This window comes from Botryllus schlosseri, chromosome 16, assembly GCF_051294905.1.
Source record: "Botryllus schlosseri isolate E-star chromosome 16, Bs_hap1, whole genome shotgun sequence".
NCBI classification, from domain to species: domain Eukaryota; kingdom Metazoa; phylum Chordata; class Ascidiacea; order Stolidobranchia; family Styelidae; genus Botryllus; species Botryllus schlosseri.
In genome coordinates, this window is record NC_137251.1 from 13,854,523 (window position 1) to 13,872,908 (window position 18,386).

Genomic DNA, 18,386 nt, shown 5'->3' on the forward strand with positions numbered 1-18,386 from the left:
CATGTCAAATCGAAGGCGCGGAATTTCAAGACACGACCACTTATATCAAGAAATACAGTTGCAGAATTTGCTTTGAAATAAGAGAAGTCAACCCAAATTCCACATGAATAGTATGATCTTATTTTCAAGAAAAGACTTTTTGTTGATGTTGATCACTAAGGCTATTAGTTATCATTTGCACGCGACAGATGACGATTGCACGATAAATGAGCTAAATTTGAACTAAAACTTCGTGGGGGTCCTCGGGGTCTGTGACGGTCTGAAAGAGGTCCGGGAAGACAAAAAGGTTGAGAACCACTGGCCTAGACCTTCCAACTGCGGCTGTCCGTTTTCATCGCTAGCGAGTGAGCGGTCCTTTTCGGCTAAGGTTTTCTCGCTGCCGATCGTTCGTATGTCTTCGTGCGTCAAGGCGCTGTAATGGCCGACGCCTAAATGTCCATTGCTACAAATCATGCGTATTTTTTCTTGGGCGAAGGGTATATACCATATAATCAAGATATCTGCCCATACGAAATCGCGCAATGCGCGAAAAAAATTTGAATAAGGTTGCATAAATGTTCAAAAAATACTCTATGACTTATGTTCATTCGTAAAATTATTTTGGGCCCCTTTGAGCTCGCCCACTCGTCGAGGTAGTGCAACAGTGAAGATACGCGTGTCAGTAATTTCGCAAAGAGTAGGATTCACGTATTATTTATCCATTAATTGCATAGCAATCTTGTCATGTTTTCTGCGCAACTAACATTGATACAGAAACAGTCGCTGGCTGTTGAATCGCTATGCTCATATCGTCGCCTACAAATCGCCGGCGTAGCGTAAGCAATAAGCATACTGAACTTTGAAAAGGACTTATACTCAATCCAAATTTGCAGAGGCTGCACTACTATTGAATTCACATACCAAGAGTTCCCGCCTGCGTCACAAATTTACATTGTATAATGTATGTGGTCCAAAATGGGATCTCAATGTATTTGGGGGACTAATCAGAGAACAGCAGTTGCTTCCCGCCCGTCTAGAATTGATCTATAACTTGTAGTGCATTTTGTCAGGAGAAGGTGGAGAACCATTGATAAGATGGGAGCGGATGAACCGCTGATTATGAATATGAAGTGAAGTTATGGTGAATAATTTATGAGACACGAGGTGTAAAGATTCTATTCCTCAAAGTCATCTGTCAATGTTACCCCATTACACGGTAATGAAATATTAGCATAAAATTACGGAATTATTGTATTATCCATCTAGAGTAGTATCATAGCAATTTACAACCTAAATACGTGGTAAATTACTATGTTAGAAGATTATCTCTCGCTACGATATTGTACGGACCGTTATCGTATACCATGAATTCTGTGAAAGGGCTATTTGTTTCATTATGTCCTGGTATTCTATAAACTGTTAAATGTATTACAACGAAGTGTCCGTACCTCAAATCAGAAGGTTGTCTCTATAGCATGCAGCCTAATATCATTTCAATTTTAGAGTAATTGAATACCTTTGCATTTACGCCGCAGCGTGCTTGCGGCGTAGCACAATAATAGGTTCTGTGCAGTGTACAACGTGCATCTTCAACGAGCTCCGATAAGCTAGTTTTGTATTGGGCAATAACAATAAGCCTTCCGTACCATATTTGTGTCTAAGGAAAGCACACCATAGAATTTATACCTTATACCTTTCCCCATGCAAGATGATGATAACGTGTCGGAGCTAATCTTATGCTTATGGCGATGTCGACTGTTGGTGTTGGTCGCGTTCGCTGAGAATTATGACCCATCCTAGCGACGGCATGGGAAGCAGTAACGGGAAAAGAAAAGTCGGCTGTCAGCAAACGTATGATGTTAGAGAAATGGATGTAGATATGGATAATAAATCAATAGATTTCAGTGAAGGAAAGCCTAGACAAAGGTAAATATTGAGTATGCTACGCATATTGCATAGGATTTTGTACAGGAAATGGCATCGAGACGGTACTATTTGCTATGCAGCTATGCTGTACTGTGCAAGAAATAGCACCATTAACTCGTTACTCGTCATTATAGTTGCCTCGAAGGAAGTAAAGGCAGCCATGACCTTAGGTCGGTTCAGCTATAGTCAGAAAAAGACCATTAAACTTGTTTTTGACGCTCCTCCACGACAGTATAAATAAAGTTTTCAGTTAGGAAAAGAGCGCGCGTAATAATCACCTCGCACACACTTTTATTATAGCCTACGATCAACAATGTGTAATGAGGGTCCCTGTTGCGCAATAGGCAACGAAGTACCGAGTTCTTTCGTTGTTATTCCAGGCCAATTTAAAAATGAAATTGCAAAGCAAGTTCATGTAATGATGTACTAATCGAGTTGACCGGTTATCCGTTATAGACATATACCACATGTGCTGTGCAATACATACGTGTCCTTAGTTGTGAGATATAGTAATTTATGGTCTTATAAGCCCTGTCCTCTCAGCGCTATTCAATTGTACATTTACAGCACAGTCTACATAAACGTCGCCGCTGTTTTAGTTTAATTCGCTATGCCTATAATAAGTTGAAGAGACATGTTTAATTTTTTACATTCTTGTTGAAGTCGATTGTACACTATAGGGTTGTTCAGAATTGACCGACTTTTAAAAAGTCATGTTTTTCAGTCCATTTCCCGTATCCGTATCCGATGAAAACATATTCTAGCTACTTTTATCTGTAACTCATCCCTTGCATTTGTGTGCATGTACAGTGTACACTGTACAATACAGTACACTCCATTAGAAGTGTGGAGAATTATCTTACAGAGTTTCCTTCATTTCTCGTTGTCTTGTCGCAACTCTGCAGATATCCACGACCTTTATAGTGTTACAGATTCCGATCTCGGATTTAATTTCGAACGACCGTTATTTTTATCTTCATTCCACGTCTCATGGGTCAACCGGTGGCGATTTCATATATCCCCGCATATATCTCATCATCTCATCATATCTCACCCGAGCGAGATAGTGTAATGGTTATGCGTCCGGCTTCTCGAGCGGTAGGTCGTGGGTTTGATCCCCGGCCGGGTCATACCAAAGACTCGAAAAATGGTATCCGCAGCTATCCTGCTAGACGCTCAGCAATCACGGATAGCATGGAGGAGAAAAAAAAACGGGGGCGCAGACTAGATGACCTCATGGGGCCGTATCGCAACTCCGTCGCCAAAGCATCTCGATGGTGCAGGCGAGAAAGAATATCATATCTCTCTCTCTCTCACGATTCTGAATGACCGGATCCAATCATGTATTCCAGAATTCAGCTCAAGTTTTTCGTGAACGAGTCAACGTGGATTGAGAGGCTCCGATTTTATTTCGTTAAGAATCAACGAACAAGTTGGTACTTGCCGTTTGCTGGCCGGTTGTGGGGTCGCCGATTGATTCGGGATATCTTTACAGGTTTACGCATTCGACTGTTCAATTTCGTTTTAAAGCTCCTGACGGTCGCGCTTTATTTGTTTCGAGCCATCGAGGACACTTCTATAGCCACCAACTGGTAAGCTTGCTGAATGCTGAACAATCTACAGAGGTGGTCGGTATAACGAAGTACTTCAACATTTCAGGAATACTGAATTAGTTTTGAAATTTTGAGTTGAATTAATATTCCCAGAACATATTCCATGTTTTGTTGGTCTGCAAAATAATTTTGGCTCTAGAAGCCAGCTAGATCATTGATTCTTAACCTTTTTGACCTCGCGGACCGGCAAAACTTCAAAACAAATGCTGCGAACCAGTGAATCTTCAAAAATCACTATTAACCCTGAATCTAATCGCAACTATAATGTGTGCAACGCAACTGTAATATTGGAAACTGCATTTAATGCTGTATTTTCGATATTAGACATTTATATGTGGTTCTATTGAAGTTGGTGCAAGGCGAAACCCGTGACGTCCGGTTAAATGCTATACTAACTTTATCGTGGTTGTTCGTTATCGTCTGAAATGTGATTTTGCTGTTTGATATGGCCAGTATTATTCTGCCAAGTGTTGCCTAATTGCAATATCGGAATTTCAGTAAGTTTGTTTGAGAATATCTGTAGTTTTAACATGTAACTTGCAGAAACAAGTTTTAGGCTACTTTTCAACAGTTTCGGTACAATACTTCACCATTGTGACGTACTCCCAAAGTAGACCATGAACTCTATATTACGACAAGCAGAAAATGTGTCCCAAACTTCTAAGCTAATCTAAAATTTGATGTTTTATTACTAAATCAGTGGACAAGCAACAACTTTTTTTCAGTTTTGAGTTGAGATATAAAATTTGAATATATATTAGGCGGACCGGCAGGTATAACCTGCCTTGGACTGGCGTTTGAGAACCACTGCTCTAGATAGCGTATAGGCCTAATTCCACAATGCATCTCGTACCTTCTGATTTGGTGCTTCGTACTCGAGGGTTGCACGGATCCACGGACCCCTGGTATTAGAACCCATGTACTTGAGTAATAGCGATAACTACTTTGATCGCATCTGTAGTTAACGTTATATATACCGCGATGCGTGGATCCGTGGTTCCCAATTCGGATTGGGAGAGTAACCAGACGCAATCGAATACGTAGATCTCCTTTATTTCCGCCAATAGCGAACCTAAATGTATTTACGAAGTCTCAAAAACAAGTTGCAAAAGACAACACGTCTACTCCCAGCCAGTATTACGCTGATGCCTTGTTCGGTGAGACTTTGAAAATGTCATTCTGCTTCACTCATTAGTAGGGCGATTTTTTTGACTGGTAAAAAAAAGTCAAAATTGTAGTGTTAGGTCAAAAAAGGTTAAAATTGTTGACAAAGTTAAAACTTTTTGCAGCCTGCATTTCGTTTGTATCATAGATGTTTGCACTGTCGGTGAACTTATCAATTGACATTTACATCTTGTAGCCTACTTTATAGACCTGACGTTGTAGACGGCCCATTGTCTGCTCATTGTGAATCATAAACATTCAAATCAAACAAATAGGTTGACATGGTGTTATGCTCGACGTACCGCAATATCCTAACTGTAACAAGACTGCGTGGGCATTGCATGGTTCTTATATCAAGAAGCGCATGATGAAAAAGTAGACACCATATTGTTAGAATGAAGCAACACGGTGTGTCACCAGCAGTGTACGCGTAATTTCAGTTACGTGATGTAACTACTGGAATTCTTCATTGGGCCAGATTTCGTTAAAATGGTGTTTTTTGATGGAAAAATTTGTCAGTTTTTGAGTGAAAAAAAACTACTTCGTAAGAACAGACAGTTCCAACCAGAAATGAAGATGAGTAGTACAATTCTAACATTATGTGGGAAAACATCTAATTTGCATATGTTCGGTCAAAATTTGGTCAAAATTAAGTTTTTTAGGGTAAAAAATGTCAAAATTTTGATTTTTAGGTCAAAATCTTCCGTTTTTTAGGTAAAAAGAAATCGCCCTACTCATTAGCATTGCGTTACACGCAGAGCAAACATGTCCAAGCAAGCATATCCTAGTTTACACAGAATTGATCACATCTAATCAATTGATGGCAACAGCCGACTATAAAAACCATCGATTCAAATCCGAGCTATTTGTTTAACCACGGGTTAACCGAATATTTTCGGATTCGTCTTACATAGCTGTCTTACTGCCTTATATCTTCATCAGCTGCGGGAAATGCGTTCGTAATTGGACCGAGGGTGCCGACAACCCCACATGGACGGATCAGTATATATTCAGTTGGGCATCGATTGGGTGGGTCGAAAGACGCTTCGAAGTCTGGATAATACAGGTCATATCATAGAAATGATACCTGTAATAGCGATTCTAGCAACGTTTCAAACTATAGAATGTAGTTGTAGAGACGTATGATAAAGACTGAAGAGTTTGCTATTGCAGGTTGTTCTCGCCGTAATTTGCTTCATTCACGCCATTTTGTCGATTGTCGTGAATTACAAAGGCAACCTGACTCAGAACGTCTTCACTGTTAACAATTTACTGGAACTAATATGCACCGGTCCATTCATCGCGTCGGTAAGATATCTCCTGGACATTATAGACCGGCAATTCAGATTTATATCAAGCTATTGTACTATCTAATGACTGATCACGGATTCACTTAACACTACAGTGGGCCTCATTCATCCTTCAGGCTATATGCATATGCAGTATAGTCTATTTAATAGGGATGGTGTGAACTTGAGGTTCACGTTCGCGTTCTGTGTGTGAACCTCAGAATTTTAGAGGTTCACGTTCACAAACGAACGTTGGTAGGTTCTGCACTGTGAACCTTTTTCATATATTACAATTTTCTCTTCATTATAACATTTTTGTTGAAATTTATTGCATTTCAACTGCGAGCCACTCGATGCACGGCGCTTTGCAGCATAAAAAATCAACACTAAACTAGCTTGCGCCTTGCCAATCTCAAAGATTTTACTTGCTTTGTTACAAAAGTTTGCTCGAAATATCCAGCTTTCCGTAGTGAATATTTAGTGACTCTCTGCTATGTAAGCTTAACCCGCAATCACACAACATCAAGAGCGAATACACTACATGTAGGTAGTCAGCGAATGATGCTTATTCTACCAATCAATTAAATTGATATCGTTGCCTGATGTAAAAAATCTAGCAGGCGTACGGAGTCTATCTTGACTTCATATGTTTAATGTATCATAAAAACTAAATCCGTGCGATTGGGGTGTTGGCTACTACCGTATAACTTGTTAATGGGGTAATATTAGTAGCAAGTATAGAAACCCGTTTTACACTCTGCTCAATATCAACGTAGCAATACTGTGACGCCGAATACATTCGCCCGGTCTGGCCTAGACCGTTAAGGTGTAAGCTTATATTCCCTTGCAAGTCCCCGTCGAAATTTTCGGCAAAGTGACGAAAGATATTGATTTTATGGGATTATTATATCTTTTGATGGGCCCAATTGATACATTTGGCGACGTTTAAAACCACTTCATTGTACTTCAGCATTGTGGCATTATGTGGCCCGAGCCGTCGCTGGGTATCGTGTACAATATAGGCTATCACTTCACTGAAATGAAGGGTTGGAATTAGCAAAATGACGTCACGTGACGTCATGAGGTTCACGTTCGTGTTCACACAGAACCTTTCAAAAAGGTTCACGTTCACACGAACCTGAACCTTTCAGAGGTTCACACCATCCCTACTATTTAACGCTGGAGTACAGTACATAGTTTAGCAGCCTGTTGATTGTTGCTTGGATTCTAACGGTAGTTCTGTGAATGTAGGCTATCGCAATGTACTTTTCTTCATAAAGCTTTGCATCATAGAGCAACTTGATATACACGGGGGTGGGAAATTCACCAATATATCTATTTGGGTTATTGTCCGCTGCGTTTCGAAATGATCCCGCTGACTTCGCCAATCTCACAGCAGTTGGTTATCAAACCTGTCATTATGTGATTCATTTTTTCAGCTATTTTGGCACGAGCTGCGATGCATCTTCGCCCCCGTATTTCTTAACATCTGGCTGGCTAACAGTGGACTGAACGATATGATGGTAACGCAGCTTTGGATTATGCGGCTGTGGGCAACCAATAAACCAGTTTCCATCTCGCTTTCATTTGCAGAACGATCTTCAAAGAGCGACGCAAAGACAAAAGAGTGCAATGTTTAACCAGATGTGCATTCTTTTATCGACGATACTAGCCCTTCTGATTACTTGGTGAGTATTTATATTGCGAAGAGGCCACGACGCAAAATCTCTCACGTCGACTCGTCTAGTAAACACTACATGCTGTACACAACTGTCGCTGTCGTATTGAATAGAGCAGTGCTTCTTAACCTTGTAACCTTGTCGCCAGCGCCCCCAGGGGGCGATTCGAATGTTGAAGGGGCGATATGGGGGGGGGGCGCTGGGACGCTATGCAGGCGTCAAAGAGAAATGGAATTGCAGTACAGATGGTGTAGTACAGGGGTTCTCAACAGGGGGTCCGCGAGGTCTCTGAATTTACAAAATGGTTGATAACCTAATTTGTATTTATTTAAATTTTAAAAATCACGAGGCAGTTTCGCTTCAATACTGGTAAAACTCCAGGACTCACATCAACAAACTGGCCGTCTGACATAAAATATCCTACTGTGCAAACACATTTTAATTGTTAAATTGTCATTAGCCTACTGATACAAACATATTGCTGTTTAGAGATGTTTTGTTGGGCATTGTGACAACATACAAAGTTGGAGCAGTAAGGTCAATCGCGATGACTTCGAAATGTTTGCAGAAATTGATACACATAACCACTATTCCATAATAAATTCAAGATGAGCTGCTAGATAAAAAGGCTGGACGATATATATGTTCGTTACAAAATCAGATTCTCAATTTTGGTGCCATATTTGCTGGTCGTCGCTTCGTCGGAAGCGTTACGCGTTTCACCACTACCTTTCTTTGCGGATATGAATTTAAGACACTCGTTCATATCAAATCACGACACGACCACGTATTTGGATAAATGCTGTTTCGGGATTCATTTTGAAATATAAAGAGTCTACCCAATTCCTACATAAGTAGTATGATATTGTTATCAAGAAAAGTAATTTTGCTTGCGTTTATCGATAGCCTGCAGTTGATATTTGCACAAGACACATGACGATTGCACGATAATTGAGCTAAATTTGGACTAAAAGGTCGGGGGGTCCCCGTGGGGTCCGTCACGGTCCAAAAGGGGTCCGAGAAGACAAACAAGTTGAGAACCACTGGTGTAGTAGCTCTCATAAGGATATAAAGTTCTATACATCCAGAGTTCTCGTTGCATATTTTTAGTTTTGATTAAAGTCATCAAATCTCCAAATTTTTCATCGCTCTTCGCGCGAAATATAACGAAAATATATACCGTATAGTTCCACATATTCTTTTCAATTTTTGAAAAGGGGCGCTGGAGGGAAAATGTTAAGAACTTCTGCATTAGAGAAATGTATCTTACTCTATCGTTTTTATCATCGGCATATAAGAAGAGCTTCCTGGAGGTAGAGAAATTTAATATACAATTGAGTAGTATATTCATGTTGGTTGAAATAAACCCGGAAATTTTCGGCTGACACCGGTCAGGGGTAATCGTCAGCAACTAGTAGAGAATTGGAAAGAGCATTACATATCAACAATCGGGATGTTTTCTATAATTATCTAGGCCTACCATTTGGATATGCATTTTTGGCCCAAGATCAACGTTTTGGGGGTCCTTACGAAGTACTGTTTCGACCCTGTGTAGGATCACCTAATAATGTGGAATAACTAGAAAGTGGGAATCTATAACAACTCATTCATACGCTGGTCTATTGAGATGTGACATGCTACGCCGGGTGGGCAAACTTTTGAGCTCGCGGGCCGCATTCAACATATAAATCCATGCGCGGGCTGCACTATATAAAATTGAGATTATAAATCAAAACGCAATATGGGTATTTGATTATATAGTGAGGACATGGAGATAATATATGTGCTTAATTAAAACAAAACAAACATTGCTTTGATGATATCGCACACACGTCAGAAACATAGTGGCGCGAATCGTTTGTATAAGCATATTACTGAAATAATTAAAACTGGAGTGGCCAATATGAAATCCCCCTCGTGATCCGAATTATGTCAATCTCGTTTAGGATTTCTGTTATGTTTAGTAGTTGAAACGTTTCAAACTGCGTGAGCCTTGAGATCGGCTGTCGCGCCTGAAATTATACATAAAGTAAGGAAGTATTTACCTTGGAACAGTGGTTCTCAAACTTTGTAAGACCCCCCCCCTTTATGATAGGGAACGATTTCGCGCCCCCCTTATCGTCATATCACAAAACGCAACCAGGGTGCTAGCAAACCTAAGTGATAGTTTGATGGCACGGAAGGTTACGACTATGGATGAGAGATTTTTAAATATGAAATTGAGACTAAATACAGAGCAACAATGATGAAGTGAATGAGAATCGCGCGAAGCGCGAAATTTTTTTTAGTGGAGCTCAGCTTCGCGCCCCCTTTCACGCCACCAAGGGGGAGGGGCGCACCCCAGTTTTAGAATTATCATGGTGAAATATACTAAAAAAAGTTTAATCAAGTCCCTGCATTAACTAAATTTTTGGTCGCATTTTACCAATATTTCTAAGAAAAGCTTCTTTAGACTCCCGCGGGCCGCACAGAACGGTGTTGCGGGCCGCATGCGACCCGCGGGCCGTAGTTTGCCCACCCCTGTGCTACGGGAATAAATGTCTTATATTTTTCGCACCAGTCCACTGCTGCAAGGAGTGTACGGACCCGGGCGGAATAAGATATTCGGTATTCCATATTCATTTCATATTCACCCTGTCTTTCAAGCTACTCTAACCCGCCTATAACTAAATTTCAGAACATGACACTCAATTATCGGTCACATTCTAATATCAATCTCGTGCAAACTGCGTGGAATAGGCTTTGCGGCGGATGTGCTATTTGGAGACAAAACCAGCTTCCGTAGCATATAGTGCACTAAGTGTCTTCCTATGTACAAAAATGGTATCTATACGGAACCTCTATTTTAGTTCGATAAAGTTCCCTTTGAAGCACTTAACCCCGAACGTATCTCAATATCAGTGGGGATAATCTGACTACCATTTCCATTGTCAGCATTTGCTTGGTCGAACATTTCGAGAGAGCCGGGAAAAATCGTATGGACGTATTCGATGCCACGTGGTTCGTAATTGTGACTTTCAGCACCGTGGGATACGGCGATATCACGCCAACTATATGGCCGTCGAGAGTAGTCATCATGGTGACCATTGTGGTAGCACTTAGCGTACTTCCAAGCAAGGTATGCAGTAACATCACTCACGCTGTGTGGTAGGGTCACTAGCCTCAGGTAATGATAATATTCCGATAACTTAAGGACTCTGGACTCAGATATCCCCTTCTTCGAAATTGCAATTCTATCATTACGTCAGTTAATGGACATGGTCGTCAGGCCGTGGTCCTTATCCGCTGTCCACGCAAACCCCTGGGTTCGTTGAGCCAGTCGCAGGCGTTAGCTGGAGGTTAAAACACGCGCCCAACTTATACATGCATTAGAAAAGATTTGGAGTAGACATTCATTGTAATCTTTTTGTTTTGTGTGTAAATCATGTCTTCACAAAACTTCAATAGTGTTATTCCTTCAATACTGATGCTGATGCGCAGTGCATTAGCTAACCGGTATTCTATATAGTACAGTATTAGAAGTGTAATGTGGGCGAGTTTTATTTTGTGACTATATGCGAAAATTAGGGGTTCATCAGGTTAGTTAAGGTTAAGAACCACTGTTTTAAAAGGTATGAACCAATGCAAAGCAGCCTTCAGTATATATAGTGGCGACATAAGCAGTTGGGCCTAAGTCTGACCAACAAATGCTCAGGGTGTCTAGACGCGCCGATTTTAAAAGTATTGAACCGGAATAGCCTGAATAATTTGCGAATCGTCTGAATATAGGTCGAACTGATAGTGTCACGAACGGGGCTCTAATAGCTCCAAGGCTTTATTAATAATTCACGCAGACGGCATGTTTTGACGACGGATTACTCGCCCAAGAATTTGTCGCCGAATTAATTCGTGACTATATTCCCGTGAAATCCATTCGTGTGTGATGGAAAATTTAACAAGTGTTCAAGGCGCATTAGCAGGCAAGGGCTAGGCCGCGAAGGCTTAAGCCCCACAAATGACGAAGATATCGGTTACAGATCACTGTAGTCGCAACAATGGATTGGCCATATCCCAAGGTTGTCCAGACATTTCTGCGGCGCTGCCATTTTGGAATTCTCGTGAGCTATCTTGAGTTGCATTATTGCTCAAAATGTTAAAATCACGTACATTGTATACTAAGCTATGTGCTACCCAGGGTTGTAATGACTCGAGTCACGATTTTGTGATGACTCGACTTGACTCGAGTCATTTTCTCAAAATACGGAAATGATTCGACTCACGTCGAGTCAATCTGTGTATTGACTCGACTTGGACTCGAGTCATTGCACATGACTCGAACCAAGTCATATGACTCGATACTCAGACGGCCAAGACCGACATTTCATTGTAATTTCGAAGATTAGTAAAGTAACCACACTATTGGGATTTCGTCTATTGGTACTGGAACTTGAAAATGCGACCAAAAAATCCTAAAAGTGAGGAAAATTATTATATTTTAAATGCGAACCATTCGATATCACCAAACAAAGCTTTAAAAAGTGGGTTTACAAGACTTTAACTGGAAACTGAGCAGTCAACACAATGACTTGGACTCGGACTCGAGCCATAATACCATGACTCGGACTCGACCCTCTGTTCGCTGACTTAGGACTCGGACTTGACTAAGTGATGATTTTAAAATGACTCGACTTGACTCGAGTCAAAACTATAGAAGTGAGATTGACTTGTGACTCGGAGCCTAGTGACTTGGTTACAACCCTGGTGCTACCCTCCAAACTCATAGAATTTTAATACAGATACTAGTTTGCAATTCGTCTTGCTGTAGACAGAGAATTCAACAACCTTTAACCAGACAATGTTACCTTAAAGAAATTGTTTGCTCTCAGGTACATATGGCGCGAAAAAAATACAGTTGTGAAATTTCATAGATACACTGCATGTTGGCTTAACCAACAAATTTTCGTTACGATTTTCAAGATTTTTGAGGAGATATGCACACCCTTACAATATGCCACCCTTATGGCTACGCTGGTGATTATAGGTAGGCCTATACTACCTCCGATTCCTTACGAATTGGAACTTCGCTACAGTTACATTGCTACGAAGATACAAATAAAATTGCATTTCTGCCAGTTCAAGTCTTCACATATAGCATATGTGCACTGTGCAGTCTGCACTTCGTTGCTGACAATGTTCACGATTGTTTAACTCCATTTCACCTATACGTAAGCCGTACAATCCTTCATAGATTGAGGATTTGGCACATCTATGGTCGCAAAGACAAAAACAAGGCGGGGTTTACAGCAGGCAGAGGGCCACGACGGAAAAGCATGTAATCGTATGCGCCACGGGTATGCGAAAAACAACCATTTTGGCAATCTGCCAATATATTTTTGTTATGACCCAGAGCTTCGCCTGGACGTGATTATGCAGTTTCTAAACGAATTCTACGCCCATCCGACCTTTCAAAAGCATTACGTCGTTCTGTTATCCCCGACTGAGCTGGAAGGGTCATTGAAGATTTTCATGCAAATCCCGATTTGGACGGAACGGGTGATTTATCTGCAAGGGTCGGCTCTGCGCGAGAGCGATTTGTTGAGAGCGAAGTGAGATATTTCTGAGTAGGCCTATACTCAATTGGTCGTTCTCTGTACCAACACAGCCTAGTTTACAGACTTTTTCCATTTGTATACTGTCATGACTTTTCAGTCACCAATACGTGCGTTTCGTCTCAATTAAAATACACCGTGAGGTGGTCAAAGTAGTCAGCATTACTTCTCATGGACAAGTATAGAAATAACTCCGTAAATTCTTACTAAATTACAAGTAAAAGCACCAATTTACAAGACATGTTGACTATACTTCAAGTTTCAAAAAGTAGATTCTGTCTAGGAATGTCATACTTGTAACAGTTAACCGGTGTTTCCTGCCTTCGAAATTGCAAGATGTATCCACGAGACTAATGCAAAATAAGTCTATAAATAGATAGAATATCCGGAGATATATTCCTTCATCAGATACCGTGATACAGGGTTCTATGGCACTTTCACCCATACAGGCGATGCAAACATAACACAAAACCACTTTCTACTTTGCAAAATTGTAATTGCAAAATGAAAATAGTTTTGCCTAAAAACTGTCCAAGTAGCAGTCTCGAATCGTGATCTACTTGAGTACTGCGAAAACGTACATGTAGTTTGCTACTGACCACATCTGAATACAGCGCTTCGTAACGCTATTGACCATTAAGTGTTCGTGACGTCCGGATGCACTTTCCATATTTTCGACGCTGCTTAGTAGGCCTACTCAAACATGGGCACATTACGAATCTCTGGCTTTCCACATATATTTGCATTGGTTCGGCTTTCCACGGGGATGCTTCCTCTTCTACTATTACTCTTGGGTATAATTTATTGCTGAGAACTCGTTTTCCATCTCTGTTCGCACAGGAATTTAATCCCTCTAACGGACACCTGTTGTTTCAGGCTCGACGCGGCTGAAGCTTGTTTTATTTTGACTTCTCGGCAAGAAGAGCATCGCGACGCGGCAGACCAGAAAACCATTCTCCGCGCGATGGCGTGCAAGGAACACGCGCCGCACTGTCCGCTTTACGTTCAAATTCTCAAACCGGAGTCCAAGTTTCATGTTCAATTTGCAGATCAGGTATCCGAAGCAATATGGTGCGGTTTTCAGTTATTTGTTTATACCGCTACGGAGCTGGATATTTTCATCGTGTATATACTTGTAAAATTATATATCCAAAGCAAAAAAACACAAGTAAGGTTAAACTATATTATATATAGTTGTCGACTGACTTCAGGCTTGATGTCTGTTTCGATACATAGGTGACTGAGATCCAAAAATCCCATCCCTAAAGCCAGCCGACAACTATATCCTTCAAGTCAAGCTATAATGCATTTGAAATAAGTAATTAACTAGAAGGTCCAAAACTTCAGTATACAATCAGTATTCATCTATTCATATCATTCATATTCACAGGGGTCAGGGGTAATCGTCAGCAAATAACTGGTAGAGAATTCAACTGAACTTTGTATATATCAACACTTCACCAGTCGTATATTATTTATAATGCTGACGATAACCCCTGACAAGTGTCAGCCGACAATATTCATGTTTATTTCAATATGAATATATTAATCAATTGTAATTAACTTTGGTGCTCGAGCCTTCATTTTGCCGGCAGCCCGCCTCTTGCGATCACGGTTTTAGATATAACTCTAGTCTACATGAATATCTGACTCAAATTGCGTCCGAAACGAAAAATATGATTGAAGCTATTCCCAGCATTAGTGTAGTCGATCACTTACACTCAGCGATATACTGACAGGTCATATGCGATGAGGAATTCAAATATGCGTTGCTGGCGATGAACTGCTACATTCCTGGCCTGTCTGCGATGGTCACCATGCTTGCACATACGTCAAAAGGAAGGTAAATCAATCAGCGTTTAGGGTCGAATTTGTAAATAGAATAATACTTAATTACTAACTAGGCCTATTACAAGGAAGGATCTGCATATGGAAGTCGCGTTGATTCCGTAAACTCAAAAAGAAGCCGAGTGTGAATTGGGCATGGAACTTCCAAATTTTTTGCATTGGAAATCCCGTCGTTTATTATAGCTTGTAGATTATCGCATTGCTCGTGATATTAAAATCAACATTTCCAGCACGTAGCGATCTCTCGCACAATAAACTGACATAGCATGGCGACTGACGAACCTGTAAAAGATTTCGCTATATATATTCGATGACGATGACTGCACTTGAGGACTAACGCTGACTAATTTGACCACCTATGCCAGTGGTTCCCAACCTTTTTGTCTTCATTCCCCACTTCAGATTTATTCCGAGCCTTCATTCCCCACCAGACCGTAACAACTAGGGATGGTGTGAACCTCTAAAAGGTTCAGGTTCGTGTGAACGTGAACCTTTTTGAAAGGTTCTGTGTGAACACGAACGTGAACACGAACGTGAACCTCATGACGTCACGTTACGTCATATTGCTAATTTAAACCCCATATTTCAATTAGGTGATTGCCTATATTAATCTACTGTACACGATACCGAGCGACGACTCGGGGCCACGTAATAGCTCAGTACTTAAGTACATATTGACGTTTGAAACGTCGCCAAATGTATCAACTGGGGCAATCAAATGATATAATAATCCCATAAAATCAGTAGGCTATCTTGCGTCGCTTTGCCAACAATTTCGACCTGATCGGACATTGTATTCGGCGTCTGAGTATTGCCAAGCATGGATATTGAGCAGAGTGTAAAATGGGTTTCTATACTTGCTACCGATTAACAAGTTATACAGCAGTATAGCCAACACTCCAGTCGCACGAATTTGGTTTTTATGATACAGTATACAATGTAGTCAAGATTGACCCAGCACGCCTGCTAGATTTTTACATCAGAAGACGATATCAATCTCATTGATTGGTTGAATAAGGATCATTTGCTGACAAAATACAGTGTGTTTCGCTCTTGATGTCATGTGATTGCGGGTCAAGCTCACAGCACAGACACTAAATATGCACAAACGGAAGGCTGGATATTTCGAGCAAACTTTTGTAACAATACAAGTAAATTTTTGAGATTGTCAAGGGCATGTTCGTTTAGTGTTGAATGTTTATGCTGCCAGCCCCATGCATAGAGTGGCCCGCAGTTGAAAGTCGATAAATTTGAACCAAAGATGTTATATTGAAGTGAAAATTGCAATATATGAAAAAGGTTCACAGTGCAGAACCTACCAAGGTTCTGTTGTGAACGCGAACCTCAAATTTTCCGAGGTTCACACACAGAACACGAACGTGAACCTCACGTTCACACCATCCCTAGTAACAACACTTCGTCAGCCCCGCCAAAAAAAAACGTTGATCTTGGGCCCCCACAGGGGGATAAACCTAACTTCTGGGGGGCGAAGACCCCAGAACCCCCTCAGCCGTGCCAAGCCTGTACGCTTTTTTCCGCTACTTGTCAGTTATATTGAGTATACTGTTTAGTGCGTCGCCTTATTCGGACTAAATGCGCGAATCGCGAAAAATTTGTATAGTTCGTGTTTGAATCGGTAAATTTGATCGGGAATTGCATATATTTTGTTATCAATTTTTATTCCCTCTCTGCTCACGTAATCAGATTTACCGCTAGAGCTGAGTGAGGTGTGTTGGAAAAGGTAAGACCCCTAAATAAGAATTAAACATTTTCAGGCAGACCTGTTGGCTTATTGACTTCATTACATTATGATATTTTGTGACCTCCTATATCTGCTATGTCAAAAGATATGGAAATCGCACAAACTAAAAGGCACACACGATTTCTAATTGGTATTGCTTTGCTGGCAAATAGTTTTTCCCTGCGGGATTGCATTTGCCCTGTGCAGTTCAGATCGCCAGGACAGGCACATTCGACGCCAGCCATTTAGCCACCTATGGACAATTAAACATATTGCATTGTATATATATCGAAGTTTTCGGTCACCACAAGGCCATTCCTTCTCGGTCAAGGTCTTCTCGCTGCTAATCGTTCTGGCACACTTTTTGGAGTTGCATTTTACATGGCCTTGGTGCGTCGTGGCGCAGTAATGGCCCACACCGTAGTCTTCATTTCTATATATTCTACGTATTTTCGTGGGGGAAGGGTACCGAATGATTAGATATTCGGCAATATTTAATCACGAACTCAGCGCGAAAAGTTTTTGATAAAGTGGCATAAATTTCCAAAAAATACTTTAATTTATGTTAATTGAGGAAATAATTTTGGGCCTCTTCGAGCTCGCCCCCCCCCAATTGGGGGGTTTGGGGTGCTGCAGTTACGGTCCTGCTCTGCACTACCCAGCACTTTCGTCATCACAGAGCAGCTATCTGCTGGTTTGACTACACAAGGCAAACAACCACACCAGTACGCAAGACAATCGCCTTTAAGTACAACATAAAACGTATTGTGAACCGATACCAGTAACGCTCAAAATTTCGCGAACGCGTTATTTCACGTCAAACTAGTCGTGCTGGATGCGTTTGTGACGCCATCATTGGCCATCCAGAGTTAAAAATGAGGTTTTGTGAACAACACTCAATTTAATTTTCGATACATACGTTCCAGAGCAGTTAACGGTAATTGCGCATGTGTCTCCGTGAATATGTAGACTGTCCTGTATATAATTTTTGAACAAATGCGTCTATTCCCCACTAGAAATCATTGAATTCCCACTAGTGGGGGATTCCCCACCGTTTGGGAACCACTGACCTATGCTATTAAATAGCCTGTACGAAGAGATTTCTAAATTTATCTGTTAGGATTGGCTGATCGCACGTATTCTTATAGTCTCGTGGATAACTTTATATAATAAGACGCGTATTGATGTGATGACGTCAATCTAAACTTCTGAAGATGTCTATCAATCAACATCAGCCCTTAAACATATCCTTGTCATCGAAACTACTTGTTCGTCAGGGAAGGAAGCTCTCTGAAGGCGGAATGGAAGCGAATGGTGGGCCGCAGTGCGGGCAACGAAATTTACCACGTGCTGGCGGACGAAAGCAAATTTTTCGGGGAATACATCGGTTACCGATTCGCGCACGCGTCGCAGCTCGCGCACGCGAAGTACGTTACCGAGACACCTTCCCAACATAGATGGATAACTAGGGAATTTTCAGGTTTTCAGAATTAGAATAGAAGTTGAATTATCGCTAAGCAGTTTTTTTCAGGTTAGATTGGAATTAGAATTACTGAATT

The 18,386-nt window shown here is 41.0% G+C and overlaps 1 protein-coding gene across 3 annotated transcripts in view; it reads left to right on the top strand.

Annotated features, from left to right (window-relative positions):
• Positions 1-18,386, top strand: part of LOC145458964 (potassium channel subfamily T member 1-like) — a 35,730-nt gene that overhangs the window by 10,048 nt on the left and 7,296 nt on the right. For 2 of the 3 annotated variants that reach the window (XM_080337479.1, XM_080337478.1), the window contains exons 2-13: positions 3,258-3,337; positions 3,401-3,497; positions 5,625-5,748; positions 5,856-5,990; positions 7,411-7,494; positions 7,565-7,659; positions 10,585-10,768; positions 12,878-12,980; positions 13,037-13,235; positions 14,115-14,292; positions 14,978-15,081; positions 18,105-18,254. In XM_080337479.1, coding sequence (XP_080193605.1) covers positions 3,258-3,337; positions 3,401-3,497; positions 5,625-5,748; positions 5,856-5,990; positions 7,411-7,494; positions 7,565-7,659; positions 10,585-10,768; positions 12,878-12,980; positions 13,037-13,235; positions 14,115-14,292; positions 14,978-15,081; positions 18,105-18,254 — 1,533 coding nt within the window. Of the gene's footprint in view, positions 1-472; positions 1,906-3,257; positions 3,338-3,400; positions 3,498-5,624; positions 5,749-5,855; positions 5,991-7,410; positions 7,495-7,564; positions 7,660-10,584; positions 10,769-12,877; positions 12,981-13,036; positions 13,236-14,114; positions 14,293-14,977; positions 15,082-18,104; positions 18,255-18,386 lie in introns of those variants that run through there. The other variant, XM_080337477.1, reaches the window with a different exon arrangement.